The 25,397-nt window shown below is 45.6% G+C and overlaps 2 protein-coding genes across 8 annotated transcripts in view; one reads left to right on the plus strand and one right to left on the minus strand.

Annotated features, from left to right (window-relative positions):
- DHX38 (DEAH-box helicase 38) lies at positions 1-22,234 on the minus strand. 2 transcript variants are annotated; one of them, XM_043982096.1, is made up of 27 exons: positions 22,000-22,234; positions 20,063-20,410; positions 19,317-19,504; positions 19,010-19,114; positions 18,655-18,805; positions 18,078-18,196; positions 17,615-17,691; positions 16,130-16,285; positions 14,681-14,842; positions 14,350-14,457; positions 13,909-14,021; positions 12,011-12,148; positions 11,034-11,220; positions 10,640-10,825; positions 10,060-10,200; positions 9,257-9,367; positions 9,054-9,170; positions 8,745-8,852; positions 8,328-8,440; positions 6,824-7,032; positions 6,573-6,727; positions 6,159-6,314; positions 5,116-5,250; positions 4,770-4,895; positions 4,175-4,270; positions 3,181-3,302; positions 1-531 (listed from the first exon to the last, which is right to left on the minus strand). In XM_043982096.1, the coding sequence occupies exons 2-27, from the start codon at positions 20,389-20,391 to the stop codon at positions 447-449; spliced, it is 3,693 nt and encodes a 1,230-aa protein (XP_043838031.1). In that variant the 5' UTR covers positions 20,392-20,410; positions 22,000-22,234; the 3' UTR covers positions 1-446. The 2 variants fall into 2 exon arrangements, with proteins under 2 accessions (XP_043838031.1, XP_043838032.1); XM_043982097.1 differs by lacking the exon at positions 22,000-22,234 and adding an exon at positions 21,624-21,734.
- TXNL4B (thioredoxin like 4B) overlaps positions 21,567-25,397 on the plus strand; it is a 6,694-nt gene continuing 2,863 nt past the window's right edge. The window contains exons 1-3 of one of the 6 annotated variants that reach the window (XM_043982102.1): positions 21,567-21,673; positions 23,803-23,972; positions 24,889-25,040. In XM_043982102.1, coding sequence (XP_043838037.1) covers positions 23,841-23,972; positions 24,889-25,040 — 284 coding nt within the window. In that variant the 5' untranslated portion in view covers positions 21,567-21,673; positions 23,803-23,840. Of the gene's footprint in view, positions 21,674-22,392; positions 22,517-22,567; positions 22,849-23,802; positions 23,973-24,656; positions 24,701-24,888; positions 25,041-25,397 lie in introns of those variants that run through there. The other 5 variants (XM_043982099.1, XM_043982098.1, XM_043982101.1 and 2 more) reach the window with 5 other exon arrangements.

Consider the following 25,397-nt stretch of genomic DNA (forward strand, 5'->3'; position numbering starts at 1 on the left):
TAAAGTTTTAGAAACAATAAAATTATTTCCAAATTCCTGGGTTGTAAACAAGTTACAATTCCCTCCAGATCCATTTTGCTGCTTTACACAAAGATTAAAAAACAAGACACAGACAAAGCAAAGATACATTTATACACTAAGCATCGCAGCGTTTCCTTCCCCCCAGACAAGATGGGTTCTGGCCCATCCTGGTCTCTCTGGCAGCACAAAAAGAAAACCCCGAAACCCAGGGTTCCTCAGCCCTGAAGTAATCACCCTGCCAACATGCCAGAGCAAAGAGGTCGATGAAAAGTGTCATTAAGCCACCAAAAGACAACCGTGCTTTCTGATCTTGGGTCTCAGCAAGAAACACCAGTCAATACAAGTTTCATTCACAGCCACCAACAGGCCTGCAAGGAAGCTCAGGTTCCCGGGTACCATGGGCCTCCCACAGATCCAGTGCTGGCTCAGAGTCCAAAGCGGGCTGGGGTCCGGCGAGGACTAGCAGGCTCCCCTTGCTCCTTCCGCCCAGGCGTGTAGATCTTAACAGACCTAGAAGACAGAAGGCAGAATTTGCTAGCAAACTGACGACAGTCATCCCAACCCAAGAAACCCAAAGAAGCCTTAGAGAATTATACTCTTTCCAACCTATACTTTGGGATACTCTGAGGAATTAAATATCTATAATGTATTTCCCTATTATTCTTTGGGACTTTTTTTGGTTAGGAATATGGACTTAGATGGACAACTATATGGCATCTCAGAGATCATCTAGCCCAACCTACTCATTTTACACATAAGGAAACTGAGGGCCAAAGAGAAGGTGTGTCAGACTAAAGTTAGAAGTCTCTGCTTCTCTCTGACAAAAAAAAAAATAATTAGAAATGCGGGAGAGACCCACGACTTCCTTGGAAATTAAAAAATTTCCAAATTCCCTGTCTGACTGAGGGAACCTCACATTACAGATAAGTAGCCACCCTCCTGAAAACTTTCTACGACATTGTTCTCCTTTTCCAAAACCTCAGAGGTGGAAGGCATCTCTGCAGCCCATACCTGAAGGAGAACTCCCTACCAGATAGCAGGCAAGAGGCCATGTCACCTCTTCCTGAAAGCTTCAAGTGAGAGGGCAACCACTACCTTTGGGGCAGCTCAATACAGATGCTGCCCTTTTGTGACTTCTACCCAGCACAAAGCTTAATGCATCTTCTAGAAGCATGGCAGCCCTTCAACTCCTAGAGGTCAGCTCTCATACCCTACTGTACATCACCTCCTCCCAGGCTCAACATCCTTGGCACCTTCCAATGATCCCTCACTATTATGGGCACCACAAATTATAAAGAGTGCAAATCATTATTAGAAACAGGACATGCAGAGTACAAGCAACTCCCTAGAAATGGGAAGAGCTAAATACAATAGAAGCTGTTTCATGAGATTCAGGAGATACTATTGAATATTGTATTTGGGGGGGGGGGGAGGTTGGGGTTTTTTTGCAGGGCAATGACAGTTAAGTGACTTGCCCAGCTAGTAAATGCCAAGTGTCTGAGGCCAGATTTGAACTCAGGTCCTCCTGAATCCAGGGCTGGTGCTTTATCCACTGAGCCACCTAGCTGCCCCTAATACCATATTTTTAAAAATAATAATAAAATATTAATATTTTAATCCTGTTCTGAGAAGAGTGGGAGGCCATCAGACTCTCCCAAAGCACAAATAGAACCATGACTATGGGTTCTTTCTAGCATTCAGAAATACTAAGCATCTGTATTTCCAAACTCACAAATGCCAAACCTGTTCACCTGTTAGAAAAACTTCCTAAATCGTAAACTCCTCAAGGACTAGAATAATATGGGCTTTACTCTGAAAATTCCCTCAGAACCAGGAAATCAAGAAACATTAACTAACGGTGGTAAAATTTAGAGGCAGAAGCAGCTAAATGAAACCACAGAATGCTAGGCCTAGAGTCAGAAGACCTGAGTGTTCAAATCCAACCTTGAATCCTAGATGTGTGACCCTTGGTAAGTCACTTTGCCTCTGCCTGCCTCAGTTTCCTCAAGGGTAAAACAGGAATAACAACAGCACCTACCTCCCAGGGGTGTTGTGAAAATCAAATGAGATCGTAATTATAAAGTACTTAGCCCAGTGCCTGGCACACAGTAAGCTCTTCATAAATTCCTTTCCCCATTCCTTTACTATTTGGAATAATCAGAGTATCATTCAAGCTTTGCCTATTTGACCTCAAATACATCTGCCACCTGCACTCTTTATGGCCCAGTCTTCCCCTTACTTACAGAGATATTCTTTAATTTCTAAAATAAAAATATTGCTCCAGTGAAAAACGATGCCCTCCTAGAGGATTTCTCAAAGGGGACAAAAACCTAAGTGGAGCATCCTAGTTTTCCAGTCCTGTCTGATGGGACAAAGCCTTCTGTTCATAAACTAAGCCCAAGTCATTCCTAGAAGCCCAATTTCTTCTTGGCTAAATTTCTGACTTTACACTGAAAAACCTTGGTTTAAGATTCCTAAACTGAGGGGGCAGCTAGGTGGCACAGTGGATAAAGCACCGGCCCTGGATTCAGGAGCACCTGAGTTCAAATCTGGCCTCAGACACTTGACACTTACTAGCTGTGAGACCCTGGGCAAGTCACTTAACCCCAATTGCCTCACCCAAAAAAAAAAAAAAAAAAAGATTCCTAAACTGGGGGAAATGGGCATGTGCTTATCACCACCTTTCAGCCTCAGCCCTATTAGAATTTGATGGCACTTTGATGGTAGATTTGGCAAACTTGGTATGCTGCATGTCACTCTGGGGTCTTCTTAATGTGCCTGGACAAACATGGTGAAGCCCATACGTCATCTGCCAGCCTTTTATACAGCCCGAGGAAGTTGTGCTCTGTATTGCAACAAATCGCTTCCCTAACTCCATGCTCACTAAGAACTCCTCCCACCTTCTACATGGCCACCGGCCTGGCCTCCCTTCTACTGCACATGGGAAATTCATCCTATTCCCTGTGAAGAAGAAATCAGGCAGACACCTGGGCCCATGTCCATGTTATATAGGAACTTAAAGTCCACAATAAGAGAACAGGAAAAGGAGAATAAATAACCAACCACAAACTCCCACAAAGCACTCACTCAAAGGCCTTCTCCCTTGAGCCTGGCCAAGTGTGAACCCCACTTCTAGCTCCCTCTCCAAGCCCTGCTCACCTCACACTGCCCAGCGGGTTACGCTTCTCCTGCTCCTGTCGCCGCGCTCTCAACTGCTCCTCAGCCAATGCCATCTCCTCTTCCATAGCAGACGCTTCCTCTTTGGCTCGGCGGCGGTTCTCCTGCAGAGGAAGAAGGCACAGGACTGATCCAAGAGGACACTATCTGAGGGGTACAGCTTCAGAAATCCTGGCCAACCTGCCGTCGGGGGCCGCTTGATGTAGAGGCCAAGGCCAGGCCAATTCTCAGGAGCAAGGGCATTGTTCCGTCCACCAATGATGCAACCTACAACGGTTGCACACACACATTCTTTTTCTTTCTCTGTCTCTCTCTTCTCCCCTAAGTGTTCTTCATTCTCAGAGGGCTGCTATCCACTGATTTCCCCTAACTCGGAGCTGGAAGATTCAGCCCTGATGCAGAAACTGCTGAGTGTTCTGCTCCTCAAGTCAAGAAAGGTCTGTTTCCGGGGTGCCCCCATCATGCTAAGTGCTATTCCTATCTCCCTATGGAGGATATAAAAGAAGATCTGATTGCTAACCTTGAGATGCTCCTTATCCTGCTGGGGAGATGAGACACACACTAAAAATAGAGGTAAACTACCAGGTGTTCTATCTGGGTATAGCCTAAATGCTTGGAGGAATTCAGAAAAAGGTCTATAGAGAGAAATGATTCCATCCGAGTCCTGAAGGATGGACAGGCAACTTGGCTGGTAGAGAAAAGAAGGGAGAAGATATTCCAGGCAAGGAGAGCAGCATGAGCAAAAGCACGAAGCTGGGAATAAACACATGGAAGGGCAGGAAGGAGGCAGCCTGCTTGGAGTGAAGGTTCACGACAGAGAGAAATAGGAAGAAAGGTCAGACACGGTAAAGGAGGAAGAGAGTCTGGCAGTCCTCGAATACCAAGCTGACTTGAGTTTGGCCTTAATCAGCTAAGCAATAGGAAACAGTCACAGGTTCTTGAATAGATTTTCTCCTGATAGGAAAAGGTCACTTACCTGCCGTGACTTGCCTGCATGTTTAATGCTATAAAACATGGGACCCAACTCTGCTAGCCACTCCCCATCCACAGCAGTCACACACTGCATGTACTCCTGTGGAGAACAAACAGAAGTCAAGGTGAGTGCTGAGGTAGAGGAAGCTCAAGCCAGAACCCAAGGGACCTGGACCCAGCCCACGGCTCGGCTATTTCCTTGCAGAGGAAGCATCCCAGGGAGACCAAAGCAGGTGGGCAAAAGTTCCAGACATTATTATATTCCTACATTCCCCAATAATTTATCCTAATTTCTTCCCTTTGAAAACCACTGTCTTCACTCTAGATGACAAAAAAAGGAAAAGCCAAGGCACAAAGAAGACTCTCCATTCCTCCAAAAAGAAATCAGGCAAGATTTGCTTGCCCCGGGACAACAGTTATTAAGAAATCTAGCACCTTCCCTCAAGATTCCCAACTGCGATTCAAACTCAGCAAGCTTTCCCAACTTCAGCAAGCTGAAGCCACAATTCCCCTAGACTCAAATTCTGTATCAGGAAAAGACAATGAAAGGTTTCCTATCCAGCCCAGACAGCTTGGAAATCACAAGAGGGCAGGCTCACCTTGGTAGTCATGACCAATTCATGATATACAATGTAGTCGGGAGTATAGCCCATTCCAAAGAGAGAGCTTGTAGGATGTAAATGGCAAGGCATCCCCGTCCGGATATTCACATACTCCCCAATTCCCTAAGGAAGACATTCATCAGGTAGATGCCTTGAGAAACCTCCCTATACCAGTGTAGTTACACCCTCCCCTGAAAAACACATCCACAATACAGAGCCACATGGGAAAGGGACAACCTGGGAGACGGAAGAAAGGTCCTTGTTCTGTTGAACAAGCAGGCAAACGAGAACCCTCTAACACCTGGGGACATTACTGCTCTCCCCATCTCTGCTCTGAGCTCACCTTCAGCTTGGCTGCCTGGTGGAAATAGGCAGCACAAACACACTTCCTCACAATGTCCCAGTCTGTGCCACAGGAAGCCAAGCTCATCCGCTGCTGCACCATGATATCCTTCAGCTGGGCCCGCACCTCTCGAACCTAGAGGGAGACAAGAGTATGAGCAGAACCTCCTCTTTCTCAGTGAAGCCACACTCAGACCTGCAAAGTTAGAAGGGAGCTCAGCTCATTTAGCCCAATCCCTACCAAAACATAAAACCCACCTTTAACACCCAGCTTTTGCCAGAAGGCCTCCAGTAATACATAACTCACCACCTCCAGAGGAAGCCCACTCTGTTTCTACAGAGCTCTAATTATTAGCAAGTTCTTCCCTATACTGGGCTACAATCTGCTTCCCTCTGACTTTCAGCCACTGGTCCTGGTTCTGCCTTCCAGGGCCAAGCAGAACAAGAAAGAAGAACGAGAACAATCTATACCAACTCTAATGCTAGAATAATGCCAACAACATTAAAAGGCGATTGAGCTGTGATTCAATGCAATAATTAAGCTTGGCCACGGCCAAAAGATTAAACACCGTGCCCACCTCTTGGGAGAGGAGTGGGGACTATGGGTACAGAATGTGTTATAAACTGTCCAATGTGGTTGCCACGTCAGCTGGGGAAGAGGAGTGGTGAAGTCAGAGAAACAAAAGGCATTAGTGAAACTCCTTGAAGTCCGCCCCCTCTTCCAAATGATAAGCTCTCAGATATTTGAAGACAATAATCACACTCTCCCCCTCAGTTTCCTCCCCTCCCCAGTGTGTTGAGGGTACTCTTTCCTAACAGAAGTCTGGGAAGCATGCAGAGTTAAGGTCCCTGGGCCCAGTGGCTGATGGCCAACATTCCTACTGTTTTTGTCTGATCTCTCCTTTCTCCCCGTCAGACTCACCCTTATGTGCTTCCATGATATCTCCCTGCACTGTAATGTGTGGTCCTGAGGCAAGGCCTCTCATGTTTTCTCTGTGTTGTCAGTGCCTAGATTGGACACTGATGACCAGAGCTTCTCCTTACCTTCCTCATGGCCTTGGCATGGATGAAGTGCTCATTACACCACAGAGTGGAGTAATTATTGTTCTTCCACTGCAGGTACACATTCAAGTAGGTCAAATGATCACTCTCAGGGACAGCAAATTTCTCCCGAATTTGATCACTCTCCTCTTCTCGGCCCTGGGAAGGAAAAGTAAGTTAGAAACCTGCAAGGCTAGTGGAAGTCCAGGCGGATTCCAACCTAACCCTTCCATCCGCCCCCCACCCCAAGTCATTTACCAGATACTGTAATTGCTAGTGTCTGCACAGAACAAAATTTCCCAAAGATGTCCTGCTGAGCTATTCACTTTGTTTTGTAGGAAGAAGAGACTGCTGAAATGACTCTTTTTCTAGTTTTGGCCAACTCTAGGAGTGAACCGCTAGAGACAATTTCCCTACCTTGGGTCTGTAGAAGATGGCTGGGACTGAGAGCATAGAGACAATCAGCAGAATCTCAGAGCTACAGCCCATGTCGCAGGAGACAATCAGCATCTTAGAGAGGGCTGGGTCCAGGGGGAACTCCACCATCAGTCGCCCAGTAGATGTAAGACCACCTAAGGAAAGACAGCACAGGCGTCAATGGGATAGGGATACTAGGAAACCATTTCCTGAGGCTAAAATCCCTGTTTAGGTTCCAACTACTGTGTCACCTGTGTTATCCATGGCCCCGAGGATCCAGAGCTGGTACATGGAGTTCAACATGTTGTCTTCGGGGGGGGGGTCCATAAAGTGGAACTGAAGCAAGTCCTGGACCCCTAAAGATTTGAGCAGCAGCACAACATTGGCCAGATTAGTCCTCTGAATCTCAGGAACTGTTGTGGTCAAGAGCTCGTTTTTATAAGCACTCTGGGTGTAGAGCCTGAGAAGGAATGAAGGTGAAAGGGAAAACGTTTCTGTCACCATCGGGGGACCACCTGTGCACATCTTTTTAAACTTCTCGCCCATGCATTTCAGATTCATTTCAGAATAACTGTTAGTACAAATTTCTGTCTCAAACCTTTTAAAAAATTACATGCCAGACACAGAGAAACTACAACTGAATCCACAAGATGGCAGAACCCCCAAAAGGTAAAAAGCTTATGAATTAACACCAAAGAACTTGAATATTTAGAGCTCCTACCTATTACCATCCCTGCCCACAGCTAACTCCCATTGTCCACTGCGGTGAGCATAAATAAACTAGCAGGCTTGTGACTCAGGGACCACCTATAAGGATCCTCTGTGCCAATAACTGCCCAAATGCCTTCCTAACCCAACAAAAGGTGGTGGATGCTAATTCTACCAAGCCACATGAAAAGAGAGTATTGGCACAGGGTGAACAAAGGGGATGAGGAAAGAAAAAGCCGGAAGGGCAGAAGACACACATAAAACTCAGAATAAGATAGAGAAAATGCTAAGCATAAGGGAAAGGGAACTGGAGACTCAGCTAGAGTCAGAGACTGGTCTGGCCAATCTTGTTTCTCCCCCACCTCCTTAGCCCAACCTAAAGGGTCTGTGCAGAAGCAGAGAGAGAGGGAGAAGCCAAACAGTGAAGATTCACAAATCTTTCTGAGTAACAAAGATTAAAAGAGATAGAAAGCCTAAATAAGAACCTAGCTACTAGCAGATGACAATAGAAACGATCAACCAAAGAAGGAGTAAATTATCAAAAGAGAAACCAAACCCCTGAGAGAAAAAAAAAACCTAAAGGGCCTTTTTTAAATTATATTTTTTACTATTAAAGTTTGTTATTTTTTAATTATTAAACTTTTTTTTTTAATTCACTGGAAGTCATGACGAAAACTCCAATGAAAGAGCTTGATGTAGAGGGTTAAGTTTTGAATTAGTTCCGTAATAATACAATCAGTTGCCAACTTGACTACAATGCAGACATCCTGACCCTGCATTAAATACCTGCTATAGCAGGGATGCCCATTGCAGAGCTGTTTGAGAGGACTGCCTCTTCCACTACAAGAGACAAAGGAGCTTCAGAGTTGACAAAGCTGTCTTTCCCTTCAGCCTCAGCCTGGATAATAAGCTGTAATGCAGGGATCCTTCTTTTCTAAGCCCAACACAATCTCTATCACGTCAGGCCGGAGCAAAAGAGAAAATCAAATGAGCAAACCCTGGCCGTCTCAGCCGTACTACTCAGGACACTTGCAACCAGGCTCCTACCTGAAGCACTGACCTGGGCCCGTCCTCCCAGCTCTCCCTGATCGCTGGTTAGCATTGGCCTGGCTAATGGGGTAGATCTGCAGAGCATCCATCCCAATCCTGGGGTTGAAGACCTAAGAAATGAGGCAGAAAAGAAATGGGTAAAGACACAACATGAAGAGAAAAGGAGAGCAGTCCCCAGTGAGAACAAGACATCAGACAGGTAGAAATACAGGCTCAGAAATGACAAAAAAGGACATGACCAAATGCCCAGAACAGGGAGAGTAAAATCAGCATGAACAGCCTGGGGCACAGGAGGTTCTGTTACACGTCCCAGAGTGTGAGGCTCAAATCCAGAATATTCTCCAAGGCTCTAAAATGGATTCCTACAGTCCAAACATCAAGGCATCTGGAAGTCACAGAGGCCTCGGCTCTCACCTTTAGTTTGCAGTAGCCAGAATCAATAACAAACATGATGCCATCAACAGTCAGTGAAGTCTCAGCAATATTGGTGGCAACAATGCATTTCCTGACGCCATCTGGAGCCTAGGACACAAGAGGGAAGGAAAAACAGATGAAAAGAAAAACCATGAGGGGAGAAACGGCTTCTTCCCTACCCACCACAACAAACAATACAATCTCCTGAGAGAAAAAAACAATAACTAAGGCCTTTATTTAACTCCCTTCACTATGGGGGAAAGGAAGAATAAGAGGCACCAGGCCCCAAAGAGATCTGGGCCAAGATACCTTTTGGAAGATCTTGGCCTGCAGGTCAGAGGGCAGCTGGGAGTAGATGGGAAGCACAGCCAGGGCAGGGGCATTCTCCAGTTCCTCCAGATGTTCCACGATCTGGTCCGAGGTTACCTGAGGACACAAAGGGCCCAGGGGGGCTGTAAGCCGGGCTGAGCCCCAAGATGCAGATGGGCGAGTATGCTGCAGGAGCCCCTCACCTCAATGTCCTCTTGTCCAGGCATGAAGATGAGGATGTCCCCTGGGGCCCCAGAGAGGTGCACCTGCAATGACTGCTTCACGGCGGCCTCCACATAGTCCTCCTGAGGGGTCTGGAACACAAAGCACTTCCAGTCTTCTCAGACTCCTCCATGAGGTCAACTGTCCCCGCACAGGACACGCGTCTCCTCGGCCCATCTCCCAGCTCCCCAGACCTCCTCTGAGACTCAGCTCGGATCTCATCCTCTACAGAGGCCCTGCCCAGCTGCTTGTCTTCAGGACAAGCTGAACGAGGAGGGCTCTGATGTCCCTTTCACCTCATTTCCCTCCTGGCTTCCTTTAAGTCCCAACTAAAATCCCATCTCTCACCTCTCTTAATTCTAGGGCCCTCTGTCTTTCAGTGCTTTCCTATCTATCCTGTATGTCACTCGTTTGTACATGGTTGCTTGCTTGTTGTCTCTCATTGGATGGTGAGCTCCTTGAGGGCAGGGATAATCTTTTGCCTCTTTTGCCCCAGCACTTAGCACAGTGCCTGGCCCAAAGGGGGAGTTTCATAAAGACTTATGGATACAAATCCAACAGCCTGGGCTTCCACTCTGTTAACTCTAAGGCAACAGCTGAATGGCCAGTTCTATACCCAGAGGACACCGTAGCCCCCAGAGCCAATCGTTCATAAAGATTACCGAATCCCTGCCAGACTCATAGAATCCTCCAAGGTTTGGTAAATCTCAACACCTATCCCATCACTCCCCCATTTTCTCTTCCTCAGCCCCCGGGCTAACGCAAACAATTTGGACCATAGTACCTTGCTGAAGAGGATGTCAACCGGGAAGGTTCGGCCAGGAATGTGAAAGATGGGAACGTTTCCAAAGAAAGCAGCAAATTTCTCCGCATCCATAGTGGCTGAAGTGACAATCAGCTTCAGGTCTGAGCGTCGAGCTACTACCTAAACAGGAGATACTTATCAGGGCGCAGAGTCTCGCCAAAAGGTTGGTGTCTCCTCTGAGACACTGGACCCTCTCCTTCCTGAAATGGCAACATAATCCCCAAAGGGAGGAGGACAAACACACACACAGCAGGGGTCAAATCAGATCTCCAAGATCACCCACCACTCTCAAGACTGACACCACAAACGTGAGACATTGTGGCTAAGCAGGAACCTGGAGTCAGAGGCAATAGAGAACCTACGATACCTAAGTCTGGGACATCATCATCAAAACACCCCAATCCAGCCCATAAAAAAATCGCTTTTCTAAAACACCCCCAATCCCTTCCAGACTGCCTAACAACTCTCTGTTGCTGCCAGCTGCCAGCTGGAACAAACCTGGACAAAGAGTCAGCGATCATGGTAAAGAGGAGACTCTGGGATCCCCAGGAAGTCTCACCTCTCGAAGCAACCCAAACAGCACATCTGTGTTGAGCGAACGCTCGTGGGCTTCGTCCATGATAATGGCGCTATAATGGTCCAGGTCGGCCTCTCGCAGGGACTCTCTAAGCAGGATGCCATCGGTCATGTACTTTATCACAGTGTTTTCGGAAGTACAGTCTTCAAAGCGGATGGCGTAACCCACCTATGAAAGCAGAGAGACGGCCCACGGCTCATCTTCTAGACGTACTCTTTGGTCTGATCCCCCTCACTGAGGAGAGACGACACACTGTTCTAACTCTGCCTCCAGGATACCTTTAGGTGGGGCCAGACGGTACTACCAAGCAGTGAATCACCAAGCTAAAAACCCAAAGACCCCAACTCGCCCCAACTGTCCCTTCTTGTCTGCTTACCTCCTCTCCAAGGCTTCCTCCCATCTCTTCACTGACTCTCTTGGCTACCGACATGGCAGCTACACGTCGAGGTTGGGTACAGCCAATCATGCCGTAGTCTGTATAACCATCTTCGTGTAAGTACTGAGTCAGCTGAGTGGTCTTTCCACTCCCTGTCTCTCCCACCACTATCACAATGCTGTTGTCTCTAGGGGGCAGAAGAGGTAGAAAGGTTAATGAACTCAACTGGAAGAAAATATCCAGAGATACCCAAAGGCACCATTTCCAAACCAAAGTCTTAGTTCCCCTGGGCTCAGAGGAAGCCTAGTGCAGTAGAAATTATCGGGGCGGGGGGGGGGGGGAGAGAAGGTGGTCTCTGAACTAAAGCAAAGAAAACCATGTTTCGCTGAGATTCTCAGTGAAAAGAGGGCAGGCACAAGAACTACACTTGTAATTTCACTGGTACAGGGAAATTCCCTTTACCAATGCAGGTCAATATTTTCTCTAAAACTTCTGGTCTTCCACAGATGCCCAAAGCACTAAGAAGTTCAGTGATTTTCCCAGAGTCACACGGCCAGGATGCAGGAACGGCATGACTTGAACCCAGGTCTTCTAGCACCAGCGCTGGCTATCTGCTATACTAGTAAAAAGAGACCTATCTTTAAAAAAGAAAGCAGAGTACACTCTGAAAAAAACCAGTGAAACCTACCAGTTTCTGCTTTCTAGACGTGTGATAATGAAAATGAGGGCTTTGCTTCAGATGAGTGGGGGACTTTGGGAGAAAAATATAAATGTTCCACGGACTTTAGCAATCTCATACTGTGACAGCAACGGAAAGCACTAAAATGAAAGTTCAGGTCAAGGAAGACACCAAGGTACCTAGTGGGAGGTCAGGAAGGAACCCTTTCCCTTCTCCACCCTCGGCAACAATGGACAAACCAAAAGAAGCAAACAAGGTAGACAAGGCACGACACCCCCACCCCCCCAGGCAATGGCACCTGACGATGGTAAGCAGCTCCTGCTGCACTGCAAAGATGGGCAGGTACTGTCTCTGTTCCAGAATTGACTTCTTTTTTGCAAACTCACTGCTGGCTTCACTCTTTTTCTTCATATGATTAGCGAATTTCTGCTCCGTCCTGAAAACACAACAGCAGCCTGAGGCCCGTGCCCTAGTCCTCCACTAATTTCTTGCCTAGTTTACATTTCTCCACCCACAACCAGGTCACTGTATGAAGAGGAATAAACCTTGGAGCAAAGAAAGAGGAGAACCCATATGTACAAACCTATTTAGAGAAGCTCTTTTGTAGTAGCAGAGATTTGGAAACTAAGGCGGGGAGGGGCCATCAACTGTGGAATGGCTAAACAAATTATGAATGTGATAGAATACTATTGTGCTCTAAGGAATTATAAGGGTACAGTTTCAGAGAAATCTAGGAAAACTTTAAGTTATGCAGAGTGAAGTAAGCAGAAGCACTAACAATAACATAAAGAAAAACAACTTTCGGGGCAGCTAGGTGGCACAGTGGATAGAACACCGGCCCTGGAGTCAGGAAGACCTGAGTTCAAATACAGCCTCAGACACTTAACACTTACTAGCTGTGTGGCCCTAGGCAAGTCACTTAACCCCAACTGCCTCAAAAAAAAAAAAAGAAAAAGAAAAACAACTTTGACACATTTAAGAACGCCCATGCAACAAGTAAACACAATTAGAGAGGTCCTATCTATGATGAACTACATTCTCACCTCCTGACAAAGTGCCAATGTATTCAAGACACATCAGGACACATACATTTTTGAACATGGGCATTATGGGAATTTGTTTTGCTTGACTACTCATATTGTTACAAAGGCACTGTTTTCATTTCTCCTACCCCCCACCCCCCACCCCCGCTGGGAGGAGGACAGATGGGAGGGAGAAAATAAATGTTTGTTGATTGGGAAAAAAAAAAAGGTAAACCCTAATAGTTACATAAAATACTATAGCAAAGAGCAGCCTCTCGAGCCTGAAGAAAAAGGGCATTATCCCAGAATCTATTGTCCACAAAATCAAATAAAGTCAAATGAGGGAAAGTCATGTGCACTAAGTGGGAAAATAATCTGATCAAAACTAAAGCAGTGAACTATTAATTTTTGAATAGCGTCAAGCTACCTGTTTAACCCTCTAAGGAATGGAATTGGTAACATTAGACTTGGCTCAACTATGCCACTTCATCCCTCTCTGAATGGAGCAAGGCTTCATCTCCAAACCAATATGACCACAGTTACTCTTATTTTTCTGGGACTTTTCTCCAGAAAGCCCATGCATCTTCACATCCTGATGAAGCAGCAGGAAATGGAGTGACTCATCTCCTTCCACAGATGAGGCCTTAGTTTAGCTCTCCATCAGCTCACATAAGCTTCAAAATAGCTTCATTGCTCTTTCAGGTGACTGCACATGTCAGATCCTGAGATCTAACTAATGCTACTTTTTTGTAACTCCATCTAGTTACTCTAAGTTTATTAACAGAATGTGTGATTGAGTGTATCAAATAGAGAAAAAGGAAGGGAACGTGGCAAAGGCTGATTACCTCCTTACCTGGGAAACTGACTACCACAGGACCCACATCATAGATAAGATCCTGCAGACTTTATCCTAGGTAATATTAACAATCTTGAATTAAGCTTTTAGGAGCTGAAGTAAAGACAAGGGGAAGATCAAGGAAAGTAAAAGTCTTAAAAGCCCTTTTGTCTTAAGTTCAAAGTGATAACCCACTTTCTGAATTAATGGTCCTTGAGTTTTGAATACATTACAAATTAATATCCTCTTCAAAAGGCCCTGACCTCCTGATAAGAGAGAAAAGATAAATCCAATTCTAATATCAGGAGCACTTAAGTACCATCAAGGACCTCTTCCTACCTGTAGTCTACTTTGCCATCTTCTGTCAAAGGCTTATCTGGTTCTTCCTCTTTTTTGAGGCCCATAATGTCTCCCAATTTGGTACCAGCCAGTTCCCAATGCTTGTGCTGGGCCTAAAACAGACAAGAAAAGTAGGTCAATCCCATCCAGTACCACCACTGTGACCACAAACAATCTGTCCATTTGACAAATGGCCAACTCCCAAAAGGCAATGGGGGCACTGAATCCCAAGGCCTGACTATATAATAGATTAAGGTGCCTGAGCCCTTGTGGACTTCAATGTACAACTGGGGTAACTGAGAGAATTCAGGAGAGGAAGGGAGTTCACTTTCCCCAAACATGGCTCTTGCCAGGTCTCCAAAGGAAATCTTCCTGGGAGGCCCACCAAAGACCAAACACCACCCCAAAATACCACCCAAGGCTCAATCCCAAGAAACCAACCTTTTTGCGTTCTTTTTGTTCCCTGTGCTTGCGCACTGTCTGGCTCCCTTTTCGAGCAATAATGGCCAAGTCAGAAGTAGCATCCTTGACTGGAATCACAGGTTCTGGCTAGAGGAAATTATGAAAAAAAGAAATTTCCCTTCAGTCATGAAACCTTTCAAACAAGAAAGTGCTCCTATTTAACTATTAAGAAGTATTTTTCCTAAATCCACTCATCTGTAGAAACTGAGTGCTAGCTTTTGTACAAGCACCGTTAACAGCTGACATCGGGGATACATGGTCTTTGGCCCCTCTGCTTCTACTTCCCCTCCCCAACCAGAGAAGTCCTTACCTGTTTGGTGAAAACAATGCGCCCATCCAGAAATGGTGGTACCAGATTATGTACCAGCAGATGCACCTTGGCTGCATTATCCTCCTCAAAATCTTCATCCACTTCAAGTCGATGAACCACACCGCTGGTCAGCATACGGTTAGTCTCCCAGCGCTCATTATCCTGGGAGGTTTCAAAGACAGCCACGGTATATCAATAAGGAGGTGACTCAGAACAGAATCTTACTTAAACAGAATTCAAGAGTCACAGAAAGTAAGGACTAGAAGAGATAAACCCATGGTCTCCACACTATAATATACTTGACAAGGGGTCATTCAGCCTTTGCTTAAAGACATGAAGAGGAGGCACTTACCCCAGCTTGAGTCCTTGGCCCATTCTCCAGCTCTAGTAGGAAGATTTTCTTGCTCTCAAGCCTAAATTAGCCTCTTTGCAATTTCCATCCATTGCTCCTGGTTCAGCCCTCTGGGGTCCAACAGAACCAGTTCTATCCCTCCCCCACATGACAGGTCTTCAAATACTTAAAGACAGCTCTCCTATCTCCCCTATGTCATTTCTTCTCCAGGATAAACATGCCCAGCTCCTTCAGACAACCATCCTGTACCAAGGACTCAAGGCTCCTCACAATCCTGGCTGCCTCCATTGGACATTTTCTAGCTTATCCATTCTGTTAAACTGTGGCACACAGAAGTGAACAGTACTCCAGATGATACCAGATAAGAGTAGAGTACAAAGGTACAAAGCTGTGCCTCTCTTGATGAAACCCAAGATTTCATTAGTTTTGGGGCTGTCAAAGTGCACCATTTACTCAAGCTGAGCTTAAAGTACCACCAAAACTCCCAGATCTTTTCAGAAAAACTGCTACCTGACAATACTCCCATCTTATTCCTCCCCCATTTTATTCATTGAAAGTTCAGAAGACATACGTGCAAAATGAAACCTAAGGTATAAAAACAGGAAGCGGACTCCGCAGAATCTAATTGGTAGTCCCTTGTAGAATTAAGTTATTGACCCCAAGTAACTATAATATTTTGTGGTGCTTCATCAAACCACTCGAAACCTTTAGACACATTCAAATCGCAACAGAAAGCTTCCCTAACAAATATGCATGCATTATCAATTTAAAGCTGGAAGAGCCATTAGAAGTCATTTTGTCCAAGACCCTCATGTTACAAATAATCTTACTTAGATCAAAGAGATTAAACATTGTATGAGTTAGAGAATGGGATCTTGTGTCAATTTTCCATCCGCAGCTCCCACCAAATAAGTGTGATGGCAAGTTTTATTTTTAAAACCTCACACTGCTGCATCCTTCAGGTATCACCATCCATCTCATTTGAACAATGGGAAAAAATAATTTACTCATGGCCCCATAACCTAGAAGTAGCCCGGTTACTTGACCCATATACAGCTACATGAGGTAGCCTCTAGGTTGGATTCTTCCATCCCCACCTCATTGATTTGTCTCCTCTGGGCTGAAATGCGTTTTTGTTTCTGTTTGTGCAGGTGCTGTTCTCGTTTCTTCACATAGTCTTCCGAGGAGTAAGCCAGTGGGTTATGAAACTCATCATATCCCTCATCCATCATGTACCAGTCCCGATCAGCTTGCTACCGTTTAAAAAAAAAAAACAGGCATTACAAAAGATAGTGTGTCAAAACAGGACAGCGATTATGCCACAGAACTGGGGAGACAGGCACAGATGTCTAATGAAATAGCAACAATGTCTGGTTGCTACATTGTAACTTTCTACATGAGGGTGCTGAGCCATGCTCTTGTCCTACTGTAGAAAGACATAAGGAAGGAGCATTATGATACTGGGATGGAAGGTATAGCAGCAGTTTAAAGATACACCACATGGTGGCGCCAACCAGCAACAAAAAGAGACAGCAGGGTCTGACCTCACTATTTATTCTAGGAGCAGCCAAGTGATGGACCCTTTTCTATGAGCAGGGAATTCCACAACTTCCACACTGAATAACACTAGGCATTTCCACTAGCCCATAACTTCAGTAATACCCTTGTCAAAAGCAAATCCCTTAATTGTAGAAAGACAGGATTATCACTGAACTATTTGGTGGAGCTGTGACCTGTCCAACCATTTTGGAAAAAAATTTGGAATTAGAATTGTAAGAAAGTAACCAAAATTTCCATAGCCACTGACGCAGAGATTTCACAGCTAGGAATATGTCCAAAGATGTCAATGCCAAAACAGACCCATATACAGTAATCTACTTATAGCTTTTGTTATTTATAGCTACTACTTTTTGTAATAGCAAAGAACTGGAAATAAAAGAAGGAATGGCTAAACAGGTTGCAGTACATAGATATAATAAAATATTACCATGGGGTAAGAAATGTGATTAATACAGAAAAAAAAAAAGACTACATGGATGCAAAGCAGAAAAAACAGAACCAAAGAAACAATATCCACAATGACTTCAACAATGTAAATGCAAAGAACAAGACCAGAAAATACTGAATGCTGTAAAATTGTGACCAAGCCTAGCCCCAGAGAAAGTATGTTAAGGCTCCTCCCCAACTTCTTTTCAAAGGCTGGGGACTATGAGTATGCAATACTGCATATAATCAGACTTTTTCCAATTTGTGGGTTAGTTCTACTAAACTGTTTTTTCTCCCTCTTTGATACAAAGTATTGCTTTCTGGGAAGGGAAGGGTGGAGAAATAATCTGGAGAAATACAAGTGACATAAAAACAAAAGAAAACTTAAATAAAAATCTATTTTAAAACAGTCTATGTACCACAGGCAAGCAGCCAGACCATTTAATAATACTGGATATTTACATAGCACTTTAAGGTTTGCAAAGTGCTTTGTATAATTATTTCATTGGTCCTATTGCTTAAAAGAGTTGTTCACCCAAAGGTTACTGCTACATCTTTCTCAAAAAAAGGAAGCAGGAAAAGAAAAGGGTTTTTACCCTCTGGTCATCTTCCCATTGCTGCCGCTCCTCTTCTGTGTCAAAAGAGATTCCATCTTCACCATCTTCTCGCCTCCCTGAAAGACAACGAATTGTTAGCAAAAAAAATGGTACCATATCTCATCCTTAAGTCATCATGTTGTGAGGAAAGGACACCGCAGACCAGCAGTGTCAAACCTGAAGAGAACCAATGGTCATTAATCTGCACATAAGGACCCCTGCAGACTGACTTAGTTTTAAAATATAATACTGTTTGCTTCATTGTATTTTTATTTGGTTAAATATTTCCCAATTACACTTTAATCTGGTTCTGGCCACACTTGGGAGTGTTGTGGGCCACGTGTCCAGTGGCTATATGTGACATGTTTGCCCTGGATCACTATTCTAGAAACGTGACCCTCACTCAGTTTTATCAAAGCTTACTATCTTTTCTCTCTATTCCTTATCAGACTGCATACATTACCTCGGCCTTTGGAAAGCCGAGGAGTAGACCCCAGGTGTCTTCTGTCATCAGCCCATTCATTGTACTTATATGATGGGGTAGGTAGAGGTGTGTCATCTGGGCACTTGCTCCTCACAGACCTGAAAAAAATACACATTGATAACATTGACCAAGTTCTTCAAACAAAAAATAATCACCCACATTAGTACATTCCCCTTCCACTTGTCTCTTCTTCTACAGCAGATTCCTTGGTCCTCACCATTTTTAACAGTTCTCTTAGAGACAATCTAACTTCTTGACACCCTCCAAGTGAAGTTGGCCTAGGTATCACAGTGGATAGAATGCCAGGAACGGAGTCAGGAAAAACTGAGTTCAAATCTGACCTCGAATACTTACTAGCAGTGTGACTCTGGACAAGTCACTTAACCCTGTTTGCCTCAGTTCCTCATCTGTAAACAATGAGTGGCAGAAGGAAATGGCAAACCACTCCAGTATTTTTTCCGCGAAAACCCCAAACAGGGTCACAAAGAGTCAGACACAACTGAACAAATGAATAACAACAACAAGTGAAGTTAGGCTATCTAGCCCACAACATTACCTTTCTTTATCTCGAGTAGAAGAAGTCCGGTGACTCCTCTCAGAATCCCGATAGGAAGGTACTGGGGACGGTGATTCCCACTGAGAACGCCGGGAGCTACCATATCCACTATCTTCTTCTTCCCAATTAGAGCGTGAAGGGGTTGCTGCATCTGGTGCCAGAGTAAAAAAAAGCACATAATTATTCAATTTCACATCTCATCCACAGGACCCCGGGCTAAGGTATAGGTTAAAAAGTACAGAGGGCCTGAACACTATTGCCACTGAGAGCTGGAGCCAGGATACCCTAGGCAGTAAGAATGTTCAAACCCACAGAAGGGAGTCACCCACTGTCACATGCTAACTGTCCAGCTTACCTCTGGGTCGATGTCTTGGGCTCTCTGGCTCATTCCTCCTGCTGCTCCGCTCCGAACCTCCATCTCGCTCTGATCTGCTGCTGTGCCGACTCCTATCCCGCTCATCTTCCCAAAGTTAGGCACATGTTAGAATGCAAGCTCCATTAGAGAAGGTGTTGTTTTATTCTTTCTCTTTGGAGCCCTGGTAGCTAGCGCGGTGACTGGCCCACAGGGCACTGAATCAATGATTGATAACTGCTGGTATACAAGTACAGCATCGGCTGCCCACGGCCTGCCCTTAAGGGCATTCAGACCCCCTGTCACTCACCTCGATCCCTCTTCCGGTCATAGTCTCGGTCTCGAGATCTCTCTTTTTTCCGGTCCTTTTCTTCTTTGGAGGAGGCATAGACACCGTGTTCCCGCCTTTCCCGTTCTCTCTGTCTGCTGCGCTCCCAGAACTCTTCACTCACACCACCAGGGTGGGACGGTGTCTCTACCCGGGCAGCTCGATAATGTCTGAACCAAGAGGAGAGAGAAAATTGCTGCTAAAAGGTGTCTGTCCCTAAAAGCTCTTGTCATTTGCTCGAAACAAGTATTTTGCCCTTTATCCTGCTATCTCCCTGGAAGAATAGTCTTATAGATAGCACTGACCAAGTCAGAAGAGTTTGGGGTACTAGTCTCACTTTAACAAATTGCCTAGCTGATCTTCAGTTAGTAATTATTCTTAAAAGTCTCCCCTTCTGGGGGTAGCTAGGTGGTGCAGTGGATAAAGCACAGGCCCTGGATTCAGGAAGACCTGAGTTCAAATCCGGCCTCAGACACTTGACACTTACTAGCTGTGTTACCCTGAGCAAGTCACTTAACCCTCACTGCCCTGCCCCCCCCCAAAAAGTCTCCCCTTCCCCACTGATATGATGAGAATGCCTAAGTTTTTGTGAGCATTACAAAAATTGAAGAAGGGTATTCATGGAGGACATGAAGTCTCCAAAAAAAAAATAAGGAATAAACACAAGCTATTATAGTATACCACCACCAACTCATCACCCTTTTGTTCTAGCATCCAAGTGATTTTACCTGTCTTTCCTGCTGCTTCGGCTGGCCTGGTCACCCCCTTCCTCCTCAGAATCCTTCTGATCATCCTTGCTTTCCTCCCAGTCCTTGTAGGAAGAGACTCTGGACTTCTTCTTGTCTTCCCCATCATCCTTTTCCTCTCGCTCCCTTCGTTTTAATGCAGCTAACAGATCTAACCCCAGCAATGAAGGACGAGGTGCAGGGGCTTTGAAAACATGTTGCTCACTAGCTGCACTTTTGGTCTTGCAAATGAGACCACCAACCTGTGTCTCCTGGTCAATGCCTTCTAGCCTATGAATTGAGGCCTCACTTTCATCATTGGTGTCTTCCATCACAGGCTTAGAGAACTCTCTGAAAAGGCAAATCATCAGGCATTGAACATAAGAGAGAAAATGAATGAGCTTCAGAGTTCCCTAAAATGGCTTCATTAATGTGTATACAAGAACTTCTTGAACTACTTTTGGCCTAGACCCAACCCACACACATAAAAAGCCCACCAAAGGACAACTCTCTTCCAAGAGAGATAGGCCTCACTAAGCAAAAGTTTTATTAGTATAAAATAAACACATCCCTCACTCCCCACAGGAACTAAAAGAATACCTTTTCAACTCCTATGCCCTTCTAATACAAAACCCAGAAAATATACACTAGTAAATCTCTTTAAATGCAGATACTGGAGAAAACTACCATGATATTATCCATATTTCATCAGACATTTACTCTATACAAAAGAACAAGAGCAATCCTTAATATGAACCAAGTAACAAGTCATGTCCTGCTACAATTTACTTAATCAAATGATTAGAATTAAGGAATGGTGTTCCAGTAAAGTCTTCCTACACCTCTAATGACAAATCAGCGACTCTGAAGCCATTTAATCCTCTCTAGTTAGTAAAACTCTTCCTTATGCCTCATTCCACACATGTGCCTTTAAAGTACGGTCTTTTCTGAATACCTGAGCAGTTTTTCCCTCTGCTCCTTCACCTTCGGGCGCCTTTGAAAAGGCAGAGAGAGCAGAGATAGCCCTACAATACTGACCAATCCCTGGCCACATATACGGTTCTGTGGAAGAGCTTTTTCAGGGAAAGACATGCAATTAGGTCACAAAATCTGAGTCACCTCGGTCTAGGGGGCTGGGGGACGTGTTGTCAGGGGGCCTGAGCTTAAAATCCTGGCTCGCTACTTGCTGCGTGACCTCAAGCAAGTCTCCTAATCTTTCTGGACCTCAGTTTCCTCCTCTGTAACATAAGAGTGTTTGACCAAATTCTCTCTAGGTTCCTCTCCAGGACGTGGGTTATTATTATTTTTTAAGCTCGGGTCTGTATGAAACAACAAACTCGATAATAAAGAGGAGGGGGCTGGATGTTACGGGTGGGTTGTGAAAAGGAGGGATCCAAACCTGAGTCAAGGGAACTAACTAAGCCACAAGCACTAATTAGGTGCTAACCATGTTAGTTAACAAGTAGCGAGCATTTATTAAGCACCTACTCATCAGGGGGCGCAGTGCTAGGCACCGGGGATACAAAATAAGACAACAAGCAGCCCCTGCCCCCCGGGAGCTTACAGTCTAGTGAGGAGGAACGAGCAAACGACCGCGGCCAAACAAGAGGCAGGGTAAGTGTGGGGAGAGGGCAGAGGGTCCGGTCGGGGAGCGGGGAGCCCTAGCGAGCTATCGGCCCCAACCCCCTCCTCTTATGGCGAAAATCCCGGAGACCGAGGGGCGGCACTCTGCTGGCCCCGGGTCACGGCCCTGTCTCCCTCCCAGGCCGGCGGCCTCAGGAAAGAAAAACGTATCGGAAATGCAGGGGAGGTTCTGCGGGCCCCGGGAAGGAGGGATGCGTCCCAAACTTCCTGGGCCAAGGCAAGGCCGGAATCCGGGAGCTCCGATCCGCAGCCCCGTATGGAGCCGATCCTGGGGCGGGGAGGAAGCGGACACTCACCACGCCGCCCAGGGGTGTTCGCGGCCCCACGGCTCCCCCTGTGCGGACGCCGGCTCCGCTCTCCTATTCGCCCCACATCCGTAGCCTCAGAACCCGGCGGAACGGAACGTCTCAAAAGCGGCCATTTCCGTCCCACCAAGCCCCGCGCCGGCCGCTCTAGCCGGCCTCCCGCACCATCGAGAGCGGCCCGAGAACCATAGAGCTGAAACAGAACCAAGCTTCCCCCCACCAGGGAGGAGGAGCTAGAGCGGCCTCTTGCTGCGCCCCAATCACAGAGACTTCCGCCTCTCCCTGACAGCCAGCCAATCGTACGCCCCCAAATTCAGAGGTGAGGGAGCGCTGGGAGATGGCGTCAGAGCTGGGGGACTGACGATTGGTAAATGCAAACGGAAGTGATTCAAAGCTTGAGGGATTTCCGGTCAGGAGTGAGTGAGAGGAAGAGGATGGTGTCTTCCGTCAGTTAAGGTGCAGAGAGAGCCGGGAACCTTCCCCGCGCGCTGATCCCGGGAAACTCGAGGTGGAAGCCGCGCGTGCGCGCATGCGCGTTGAAAAACGTTCTTCCACTCCCTCACCCATGCCCCCCCAAAAAAATTTCTCTTTCAAGGGGTTGCTAAGCAACGGCGGCTCGGGGTGGTGCCGCAGCTAATCGCTGCTGGTGCTGGCTTGCGGGGCGGCAGGGGTACCAGGGGGTGGAGGGTGGCTCGGGGCCTGTACTCACAGACTGGGCGAGCGGGGTTGGAGGTGAGGAAGGTGCGTTCCCTCGAGCTTCACACTGCAGAGGTCCTAGGTGCCTGGGTTTGGTTCCGCCTCTGACTCCGGGGTGACCTCGTGCCTCAGTTTCCTTCACCGGTAAAATGGGGAGAGGAGGAGGCGATTAGATGATATAAGGTCCCCTCCCTGCTCCAAACCCACACCTCCTGTTTTGTGGCAGCTGAGCCCCGTTGTCTTTTGCTGTCGCCTCCCCCCTTTAATTTTAATTTAATTTCATGTACCAGCACCGTAAATTAATTGATTAGTCGTATCCGTTGGATGCATGTCCAGCCTGCTTTGAGGGGCCTCTCCCCCCATGCTCATTCTCTGCATGTTGCTGGAGAGACATCACGAAATATGTTAATAAAGACCCCTGGAAAGGCATGCACTGCATTGGGCAGACCTTAGGGAACCGAGGGGCGAACGACAGCTGACATCAAGATCGTCAAAGTTAATGAATTGTTATTCGTTTGGTCTCCATTAGATAACACGTACACCTTCCACTTGGGTGTTTTGCAATAGTTCTCTTAGCCCCTTGCCATATCACATCCGGGAAGTGACCCTTAGAGATTAGCCAGTTTAACATTATCTAGGAAGGAAGAACAAGAAGTGTGTAGCTTGCTCAAAGTCAGAAAGAAATTGAGCCAAAACTAAGTCTAGGATTTTACTTAGCACATAGCAGTGTTTATTGATTGACTCAGTTCTTTGTCTTGTAGGATCAGGAAAGTATTCTGTTAAGTCCTCTAAATGTGAGCTATTTTTATTTATACAAAGAGCCCTGTGCTCTTACGGAAACTTCAGTCTTTGAGAAAGGAGGTGACAAGGATAGGTTGTCAGGATTTTGAACAATGTGAATTTGAACCTAGGGTTTCCGCAAACATTCTTGATGGATTTGTTTGACCTATGGTTTGAGGAAAAGTGTGTATGTATCACTTAACTGTCATTCTCAGACTTGAACTAGACATTCTGCCATCAAGTGAAGCCATTCATATAGGTCTCCTACTTTTGAGCTCAGCTTTTCCTTCATCACTGACCCTGTGGCTTTTATTTTAGGTCTGATAGTAAGAACTAACATTTGGATTGGGTTCAGGATGAGTCTCCTGTTGCCCAAGCTTGCATCCAAAAAAGAAGTGGACCAAGCAATAAAAAGCACTGCAGAAAAGGTTTTGGTTCTCCGATTTGGAAGAGATGAGGATCCTGTGTGTCTGCAGATAGATGACATCGTAAGTATGTTTTACACAGAATTCTTTAGGTTACATATATTCCCCACTGTCCATATAAAAGGTGACTGTAGTGAAGGTAGTGCCCAGAGAAATGTGTGCCATAATTATCATCTGTACAGTTCTCGCCACAGCAGTAGACCTATGAAAATATGTTGACACAATTGGCTATTTCTCTTCGTTCTGAGTAGAGGCCTCACAAAGCACCTGAAATAGAAACCTGGGGACATGGGGACAGTGGTTTCAGGGGGTTTCTGCTATTTATGTTGCCACCATCAACAGTATAAATTGTAGACAAGAAGAGAAGGCAGATGGATGCATCAAATGAATGAGCATCTATTAAGCACCTACTGTGTACCCTGTGATAAATGTTTTTTACAAATATTATCTCATTTGCATCTCACAACAGTCCTGGGAGGTAAGTGCTATTGTACCCATTTTATACTTGAAGAAACTAAAGCAAAGGGTGATTAAGTGACTTGCCCAGGGTCACAGAGCTAATAAATATCTGAGGCCAGATATGAACTCGGGTAACCTTGACTCCTAGCCTAGCACTTTATCTACTTTGCCACCAGCTGCCCCTGATAAAAAGGGTGTGCCTAATGTAGAATAAGATCCAGATGAAATTTTCCTAGCTCTTGGTCCAGTGGGTTTTTTTTGTTTTGTTTTGTTTTGTTTTGTTTTTAGTGAGGCAATTGGGGTTAAGTGACTTGCCCAGGATCACACAGCTAGTAAGTATTAAGTGTCTGACGCCGGATTTGAACTCGGGTACTCCTGGCTCCAGGGCCAGTGCTCTATCCACTGCGCCACCTAGCCGCCCCAGTCCAATGTTTTCTTAATACACTACTTGGAAACACATCACAGGGAACAGCTAGCTTCTTCCTACATTAATCACCTCCATCTTTTTTCAATTTCACAGCTTTCTAAGACTTATCATGACTTAAGTAAAATGGCCAAGATATATCTGGTGGATGTGGACCAAACACCAATTTACACCCAGTATTTTGACATCAGCTATATTCCATCGACTGTCTTTTTCTTCAATGGGCAGCATATGAAAGTGGATTATGGGTAAGTGAAGCTGGTGTTATTTTGTGGATGTGATCTTACATATTTGCACTATAAGAACAGTTTTATTTGCTTGTTTGATTTAGACATGATTTTTGTCATATGACAATGTTGAAAATATTTAAACCTGGGAACTGATGTTTCACCAGTTAGTATCTTCTTTATAAGTTTCCTCATTTCAAGGGAAAACTTACATTTTCTCCTAAAACCTTAGCTGTGTGCTAAGCATTTTCACAGAGAAATAATATAACAGTAATGAAAAGGGTCATTTATACAGTTATCTATCTATCTGCTTTCCCTTGAAAGTGGGAAGGACACATCTTAAATCAAAAGGTACAATTTGACACTTTCATGAGAGGC

This window comes from Dromiciops gliroides, chromosome 2 (genome assembly GCF_019393635.1).
Source record: "Dromiciops gliroides isolate mDroGli1 chromosome 2, mDroGli1.pri, whole genome shotgun sequence".
Lineage (NCBI taxonomy): Eukaryota > Metazoa > Chordata > Mammalia > Microbiotheria > Microbiotheriidae > Dromiciops > Dromiciops gliroides.

What these genes read in the sequence shown, in the direction of transcription:
- DHX38 (XM_043982096.1), bottom strand. Translation starts at nt 20,391, where the DNA reads ATGGAAGACACCAATGATGAAAGTGAGGCCTCAATTCATAGGCTAGAA. An exon ending in TGTTTGGGTTGCTTCGAGAG is followed by an intron (nt 10,201 to 10,639) that starts GTGAGACTTCCT and finishes TCTCCTGTTTAG; the next exon opens with GTAGTAGCTCGACGCTCAGA. An exon ending in CCATCTTCTACAGACCCAAG is followed by an intron (nt 6,315 to 6,572) that starts GTAGGGAAATTG and finishes TTTCCTTCCCAG; the next exon opens with GGCCGAGAAGAGGAGAGTGA.